The sequence below is a fragment of the Humulus lupulus genome, chromosome 9 (assembly GCF_963169125.1).
Source record: "Humulus lupulus chromosome 9, drHumLupu1.1, whole genome shotgun sequence".
NCBI classification, from domain to species: Eukaryota; Viridiplantae; Streptophyta; class Magnoliopsida; order Rosales; family Cannabaceae; genus Humulus; species Humulus lupulus.
This window is the reverse complement of record NC_084801.1, coordinates 181658243-181667271: the sequence shown is the minus strand read 5'-3', so window position 1 is coordinate 181667271 and position 9029 is coordinate 181658243. Positions and strand designations below refer to the sequence as shown.

Below are 9029 nucleotides of genomic sequence, written 5' to 3'. Positions count from 1 at the left end.
AAAAATATTTTAATTTTTTTATTTCATCACATATTTATTATTCACTTACTCTCTTTCTTTCTTTATCTCTCTTTATATATTTGGATATATATTTATAAGTTTTTTTTTCATATTTACAAATATGATATATATTTCTCCATATAAATAGGGCACATCAAAAAAATAATTTTTAATATATTATGGCTCTGATACCAACGAATTTCTCACACAAATTGCATACTATTTTTTAATTTAATTTGATTACTAATTACATATACTTTATGTAATATATAAATAATGTATACTATAATAATATTACAATATTAATGGTTTGAGAAAATAAGAAAATATTTCAAATGAATAAAATATATTAAAAATATAATATTTACATGATATAGAGAAATTGATGTATGATATAAAGTAAAAGTTTGAGATAAAATAAATAAAGTAGTGTTTTAGTAAAATATTTTGAAAAATAAAGAAGAGTATCCAATAAAAGTATTCTAAAGTGTTACTAGTATAATTAAATGTTGATATAATATTAAAAGTCATTGCAAGCTTATAAGAAGATAGATAAATGAAAAAGAAGATCATTTTTTGCCTTTGGATATGATGGAGGATTGAGATTTAAAGGTAGATATAATTCGAATGCAGTCACTTTTTTGATAATACCGGTGTATCATTTTTCTATTTTCGGTGCCTGAATAGATATAATCCCAAATTTTTTTCATATGACGGTGTACATTGTAGCTATCTAAAACATCCTACAAATTTTTAAGAAATTCCGAATAAATTATGATTTCAAAAATAAGGTTTAAACTATATGTTGCATACGTACCTGTTTTTTTTTTTTTTATGTACGCGTGTAAAATTTGACAGTTTGAATTATGTTTTTGGCTTTGTAAATTATTCAGAATTTCTTGAAAATTTACAAGATGTTATAAATCACTACAATATATATTTTCATATAAAAAAATTTGGGATTATATCTATCGATGTATCGAAAATAGAAAAATAATATCCCAGTGTTATTAAAAATAGTGAATGTGTTATAGTCATTCTCTCTATATCTTAAGGGTGTTCATAAAACCGCTCACACCACATCACACCGCAATTTGCGGTTTAGAACCATTCGCGGTGCGGTTTGCAGTTTTAAATTTTATAAATGCGGTTCAAACCACACCGCACCGCATCATTATATATATTAACTTTTTTATATTATTCTTTTTCAATTTTACTACATTTAAAGTTAATGCATAAATATTTATATAGTATAATATAATATACACAATATTAAGAAAGAAATATAATGTTTCATATGATGCTAGCACATATTCTACTTCAATCTAAAGATATTCCTCCTTAATTAAAATAATATTTACTTTTATATTACATTTTTTATTTGTTATTAGTTTGTTATATTTTTATTGTTTTGCTTAAAGTTTATTAGCTCGTTGTACATTTAATTATTTTGTTAAACACTCTATGGTTATGAGATTTATTATGAATTTTTTTTAATTATAATATTTAATTGTTAAATTATTTGGCGATGGGTATAAACCGCCAAAATTGCACCGCACCACACTGCATTTTTGCGGTACGATTTATGCGGTTTGAGGTCTATGCGGTGTGGGTTGCAGTTTGGAAAATTGTTCAAACCACATATGCAGTGAATCCAAAAAATTAGAAAAAACTACACCAACTGCACCAGGAACACCCCTATTATATCTATTACTTGTATAATAAGCATAAATAGTCTACTAATAGTACTTTTCCTACAACTTTTTTTTTTTTGCTGCTACTCTAAAATCTAGACCATCAAGTAACAATACTTCTAATAAAATCATAACGTTTAAGATAGATTAATGATATGTGCGCCCAACTGTTTTTTAAAATAGTGAATTCTAATTTTAATAATTGTGATTGTCTATAATAAACTAACAAATCACTGTGTAATGTTTGATTGAATATTATTTTTGAAGATCTAGAATTTTATAAATAACCAAATAACAAGGGGTGTGTTTGTAAAAAAAGGGGAAAGAAGACCCATTTCAGAAAAATAATAATAATAAGCAATGGCACCATTTAGATTCATTCAAAGAAAGGAGCTTGTCAGCACCACCAAACTCGAGACTCCTCACCCATTTTTGTTTGGGTCCTCAACCTCGGAGGAGACGCCGTCGTTTCGAACGTCGGTGCCTCCGACGCCGTAGGCCTCGACTCTCGAAACCTCAACAATGAAGAAAACCTCTCGCTTTTCCGTACCCGTAAGCGTCGTCATTTTGGTTATAGGTTTCATTTACTTTTCGACGGTCTTCGTCTTCATAGAGCAATGGTTTGGTCTCCTCACTTCTCCTGGGTTAATGAACGCCGTCGTTTTCACGGCTGTTGCTATTATGTGCGTTTTCAACTATTCCATCTGCCTGAACACGGATCCGGGTCAGGTTCCGTCGACATTCATGCCGGACGTTGAAGATTCAGACAACCTTGTTCACGAGATCAAGCGCAAGGTACATCAAGCTATCGATTATTTTTTTCTTTGAATTTTTCCAATTGGGTATTGGTTGGTTTCTAAAGTTGAAATCTTTTTCTCTTTTTGTGTGTGATTTGCTCTTCTCCTGTTTCTTGGTTTGTGATTGTTTGTATATTTTCTCTTTGACGATCTACTGAAAACTGTGGTTACAACATTTGTGGGAACTCGGCTGCAAAGGTCCTCCATGAATGGGAAAATTACGAAGCTTTTAGGTGTATAGGCTGAATTTTTTTTAACTAGAAATTTAAAACTAAGTCTTGCCCTCCTAGCTAAGAGACGTCAATTTAGGTTCGCAGCCTAAGGAAATAATAGGAAGAAAAAGGAAAAAGTGCTAGTGAAGGTGGGCGAGTAATAATGAAATGTTGGTTACGCAACAATGAAGTTAATAGAAATTAAAGGGAAATCTGCTTTGTAAAGATGCCACATTTTCCATAGTTAATGGTATATTGTTTATAAGGAATAAAAATTTGAGAATAGAGAGAAAAAGAAAGAAATAAGAGATGTAAATTAATTACTAGGGTAGCTTCTTGTTATGTGATTGGAAAGCATATTAGGTGTAAGATTTATATTTTCTTTTTCACTAATTTCACCTCCAGTTGCACAATCTACCATTTCCAATCGTATAATACTGTCTTTTAGCAAGTTGTAATGTGTCATTATTAGACATCATTCGACACAGTTCAGTATGGTAAAATTCTGCATACTACATGAGATTTGGTTTGGATATGCTGTTTGTAGACATTGCATTGGTTTTGTTAACAAATAACAATGATGAATTGAGTATCTTAAATGGTTGATACCTTAGATGCTAATGAAAGTTTAATGTAGACTTAGATATGCTAATGAACATTTAATGTAGACTTAGTAGTTATGTATGCATAAACTGTAAAAGTCTTCTTCATAGGATTTTAAATTTATTTTGAGAAGGGAGATCACATGGCACAACACTGTATTCCAATGGGCTTAGCTCATCAGTGATGACAGATCATTAAGCAACGATTGGTGAATGCTGCTTCTATAGGGTCATGTTAGTTAAGTAATGCTGGTGGGTACGGTTGATTGTGTGGATGCCTCATTTTAAATTTGTGGAATAGATTCAAGGTTGCATTGTGTTCATTTACTTATCTGTCGTACTTCTTATTTAATGTTTTCTTAATTGCTGGACAGGTAAAGATTAATTCCAATACGTTTGTTGTTGTTTTCAGTTATTTTTTTAAATGTCTTTTTATTTATTAGAGGTATACTTTTCAATTCAGTATCACAGAAGCATGCATTGTTAATATTCTCCATAGCTTCAGATTCCTGAAAAAGTCTGAATTAAAATCTTCTCCCTAACATAGATCTTAAAATCACAGTTGTTAGTTATACACTCTTATTATGTTGTTAAATTCATATCTTTGTGCCACGAAGTTCTTTCATTTTTTGTTCAAAAAGACTCTTGGATTTTAATTGGATGCTCTCGCAACTGCTAGGTGTCTACCTATACAAGGCATATCACATTCAGTGGAATTGTGATCCAACATCAGTATTTATGAGATGATATTTTAAGTTAAATGCAGGAAAATAAATGAAGTTTCAAAAACATTTTACGATCTGGCAGAACTACTTGACTTTCATAAACTCTCTTGATTATTTCCTGCACTGCAAATAAATGACCTCATTACCATGACTTTGTTATCAGAATGAGTTATTATTATTATTATTTTTTAAACTAGGCTCCCTGCCTAACCCTACAATATTCGGAGATCAAGGAACTATAGCAATTGCTATGTAGGTACCCAGGAGGGACTCAAACCTTAAACCTTGAGGGAGCAAACCAGATGGCTGACCATTTGGGCTACCCCTTAGGTTATCAGCATGAGTTAATTGGCTACGATAAATTCTACAGTGTTCCACTTATAAATATCTAACCTGTCAAATGTGGTGAAGTATAGTGTGACATTATAATATTGACCTCTAGTGTTGAGGAACACAGTTCAAATTCTCTACCCTTGTTCAAGTGTTAACAAAAATCAACCGGCCCGATATTCTATATGTAGAAGTATAGTAACATTATAATACTAGTGTTTGTTGCTTTTTGCTTAATTGTTATTCACTTTTTTTTATCTACATTCCTCATTCATGTTCAGTTTAACCCACCAGTTTAATGGAGGAATTGGAAACGTTGTAGATATGGTTCTCTTGCTAAATTGTGATTGTGTGTTAGTTCAATTTGCGTTTTTGGTTTTCAGTTCTCTGTGCATTAATTCAGATGGACAGATTAGAATCTCCATTGATTTTTCTGTCTAATAATATTTATATCTTTTTATTGTTTTATTTTATTTTAGTTTTTTTTTTTTGGCTTCAACTGCCTTCTTTCATTTGTTTTTCTATGTTAAAACTATGCAGCCAGGCATTAATTTCCTTTTGTATTAATTCTAGGTCTAAAATTTAAAATTTAGGGGGAATTGTCACAATTAGAGTTATTTAAGTCACCGAGTAAACTTGGTCATAAAAGTCACTATACACTTTTAAATCCATAGATTACTTGATTGTTTGGAAATTGAAGGAAATAAGATAAATAAATGAACCTTTAGCCAAAACAAATCGTCTTAAGATTTTGATCTCTGTACTTTTGGAATTATATGGTATCTTACATTTAAGATGCTAACAAAATATATTCTTGGATTAATACTACCTGTTCTTTTCCTGGTATCAGGATGTTGGATTGGGTAAGGTCCAATATAAGGCTATATTCTATGTCTGCATGCTTTGTCAACCTCATTACCTTCGACCTATGCGCAAAGGAGAATCTAGCTTTCTTAGGTTTTCTGTAGTTTGTGATTCTTTTATTAGATTTGTTAATACCTTTTCTGTTGGTAAAATATAAGATGGTAGTTTGTTTCCTAATAATCGTTTATAAGTCTAAATTTGATTTCTATTTGTATTTCCCTAAAACTGTTTATGTCGAATAATAAACCTAGAATTTGGGCTTGGAAAGATCTGTTTATTATGGTAAAGGTTTCTTAAAGTAGGAAAAAAAGAGCCAGGCTAATAGGAACTTTTAGTGTTTCATGTCCTACCATGACTTTTCGAAAGTTTTTGCAGGGTGGGGACTTGAGGTATTGCCAAAAGTGCTCTCACTATAAACCACCTCGTGCGCATCACTGCCGTGTCTGCCAAAGATGTGTTTTACGAATGGTATGCACAATCTGTCACTTTCTCACTCATACATATTCTTACATAAATACATTGCACATGTATATTCTTTAACAACCTCTTAATGTTTAAAGTGTTGCTTCTTGATTGCAAGGATCATCATTGCATATGGATAAATAATTGTGTTGGCCATGCAAACTATAAAGCCTTCTTCGTCTTCGTTGTCTATGCTGTAATTGCTTGCTTCTATTCCCTGGTACGTTATAAAAGCTTTGCTTGTACCTAATGTGGCTTATTGTTTCTATTTAATTTCTGACTTGAGTTGCATACGGCATGATAGTGTGATACTGCAAAATTTTTGTCAAATTGCATTTTGATTATTTGATTTTCAGTGTAAATTGTACTTCTCTTCTTATTGATTGATTGTACATGATACTAATTGAATATTTTTCTATTTTTTGGAAAGCAAAAGTTAATGCATAACTCCCTTTCATTGTCCATTTATTATATATATTTGTTCTTGCATTGTTTAGTATATCTTACTTTCCATATTCTTAGATTTTGCTTGTAGGTAGTCTGACAAACGATTCTCAAAATGATGAAGATGGAAGTGGAAGCTCTTTAAGAACACTATATGTAATGACAACTTGCTATAAGTTTTCTTACGTTTTAATCCACCACATTAGAATGTTTTGCTCATCCTTTTCTTTTTCTATATTTTCAGGTAATTTCTGGGTTGTTGCTAACTCCCTTAGGTGTGGCACTGAGTGTACTCTTAGGCTGGCATATCTATCTAGTTTTGCAAAACAAGACCACGATTGAGGTTATTAGGAATTAACAGTTCGTTATCATTGTACATCTCTTTGATTACCTATATGATCCACTAATTACAAAATCATTTAATCCCGTTTTCCTATTTCGGCAGTATCATGAAGGAGTGAGAGCAATGTGGCTTGCAGAGAAAGGAGGGAATATCTATTCACATCCTTATGATCTTGGTGCATTTGAAAATCTAACAACGGTATTTTTCATTTTGCCTTGCTTCTGTTCACGCTATGAAGATATATGCTTTTGATTTATGTGAAGGAACTGTCAGATCACAAATTTGATTCACTCTGATTTGAATGAGTTTATTTTATTTTAATTTGAGATTTAAGTGTCTCTTCCTACAATTGTGCAAGGGACTTGAGCGGTTCCCACATGTGATTTTGTGGACGTCAGTTTAAGTCAGATACATACAGCTATCAGCAGGGTATAATAGTTGGTTTCCCTGCAACTGCTACTCTTTGTTTGGTCCGAACGACAACATAACTCGATTGATGGGGTTTAGCCTTTGCAATATGCATGTTGTCCTAGGAGTGAAATCTTTGTATTAGCAAGGATTAACTTTGGTCCCAACTTAATTAATGTGTATTTACATTTTTATTATTTGGAGTCACCTAAATTATATGAAACAAGTATATTACATAACCTTATATGCCCTTCTATAAAGCTTGTGATCTGAGGTTCATGGCCTGAATTAATCTTTGAGCACTTCAGGTACTAGGTCCAAGCATCTTCTGCTGGATTTGCCCTACATCAGGACACATAGGAACCGGCCTTCGTTTTCGTAATTCCAGCAAGTTTTCCGCTGCTGCTGAGTCGCAGTCAAAATGAAGTTTGTTGGTTCTCAATCTTGGGGTTTGCATTGGCCGACGAGGCTGACAATGTGTGAAGATGTCTTTGCAGTCCTTTTCAAATCCCCCTGTGCATAAAGGGTATACCATACTGTTAAGTAGGAGAAACGGATTCTTTCAAACACGAGTTCAAGTGAGGAGCTTGAGGTTGAGCTTGTGGTCCTTGTCAATGGCTGAATCTGAGTCTAATTGTTATCAAACAACTTTTGATTTAACTGCAACTGTTGATAAGTTTTTGTACAAAAGAGGGAATCACCCTCTACCTCTCACCAACACAACACTAACAACAGTTGTAAGCCTTTGTATTAACCTTGAAAAAGAAGTAATTGAGATTCTTTGTTTGCTTTTGAGGTGTGTTTTTTTTGTTCAAAACCAATGAAAAGTCTGAATTTTGAGCTTGTTCTCAACTTTTTCAATGCATTAACAAGACAAAATAATCTTGGAGGATTCTCAGGTGCATCTCAAAAAAAGAGCACACCTGCATAAAATACGAAAAAGAAAAAAAATCGAGTATCCCGACCTTTCAAACATTGAAAAAACCAAAACTAATTAAACCAAACACTGAAAAAATTATTTATCGGTTAGTTTGAAAAATTCGTGTGGACCGATCGATTTGAACTGAGATTGCCCAAAATTATAAATATATATAGGTTATGTTATGCTCGTGGACTTTTAATTATGTTTTCAAACTTTTAAATTTGTGAATGTAATTATATTTTTTGTATTTATGTTTTAAAAAAGCACAAAAATAGATTCCAACAATCCAAATTTTTAAGTTTTATTTTACTAAGACTTTCTAAAAAATTATGAAAAAAAAATTAAAAGAAAACTTCGGTTTGGTCGGTCTTTTTCTAAAAAAAAAAACAAAAAAATTATGAAAAAAGAACTATGTTTTTAAAAAAATTTAACTAAAACAATCCAAACTTTATTATTTATCAACAAATTATTTGAATTTTATTTTCTACACTGTAAATTATTTAAAATTTCTCAAATATTTACCGTTGTTCTAGATAACTACAATATACACCATCATAAACAAAAATTTATACCGAAAATAACAAAACTAGAAGGGTGCAACGTATGCTATTTTTGGGTGTACCTAAGAACTACCTAGTAATCTTTACCAGTTATTATAGTCCTTAAATTCTTCTATGTTGAGCATTAGGGAACACACAACGCAAAGAGACTTGAAGTATCATCTCACGTGGGGGGTGGGGGAACTGCCTTTATCTGGAATCAAAACACAACTACGTGCTCTTAACATAAGTATAGAACACGACTCTATCCAAACGAGGTGTCAAGTGGAACTACATGTCTACAAAACAAAGTTTTTAAGGTGAGCTACACGCGCTGTAAAGCCGCGTAAAGAGAGATGCTTCTTGGGATATATTCCATTTCGAAAGGCATGTACTTTGGTTGGTTTGAGTCGAGTCTCATCTGACACTGACAAATTTTTTTGCTCTAAAATTCTTGGTTTTTGGTTGGAAATGGAGAAAAATAAAGGAAGCCCATCTGAGATCGACAGATTAAGATTTCTGGGTCTCAATGCTTTTTTTCTCTTTTAATATAGCTTGTCTCCTTAGTTAGTTATAGTCTCCTTAGTACTCCTTTTCCTTGCAAAGTTTAAATTTTTTTGTTAATATGTAGAAGGGTTTTTGATCGTTTACCTGAAAAACATTTTTAATCTAACCTCTTTTTGGTCC

The 9029-nt window shown here is 31.9% G+C and overlaps 1 protein-coding gene across 1 annotated transcript; it reads left to right on the top strand.

The window, feature by feature from the left end:
- The first annotated feature begins 2080 nt into the window (after positions 1-2080).
- On the top strand, positions 2081-7673 carry LOC133801425 (probable protein S-acyltransferase 16). The gene is made up of 7 exons (XM_062239629.1): positions 2081-2489; positions 5600-5692; positions 5805-5906; positions 6209-6286; positions 6375-6473; positions 6576-6671; positions 7190-7673. Exons 1-7 carry the CDS (start codon positions 2217-2219, stop codon positions 7304-7306), a joined length of 858 nt encoding a protein of 285 aa, XP_062095613.1. The 5' UTR covers positions 2081-2216; the 3' UTR covers positions 7307-7673.
- Positions 7674-9029: the final 1356 nt, after the last annotated feature.

Bases quoted from the DNA above. Each gene is read 5' to 3' on its own strand.
- LOC133801425 (XM_062239629.1), top strand. From the start codon at position 2,217: ATGAAGAAAACCTCTCGCTTTTCCGTACCCGTAAGCGTCGTCATTTTG. The intron at 6,474-6,575 runs GTTATTAGGAAT...CTATTTCGGCAG, and splicing joins AAAACAAGACCACGATTGAG to TATCATGAAGGAGTGAGAGC. The intron at 6,672-7,189 runs GTATTTTTCATT...TGAGCACTTCAG, and splicing joins CATTTGAAAATCTAACAACG to GTACTAGGTCCAAGCATCTT.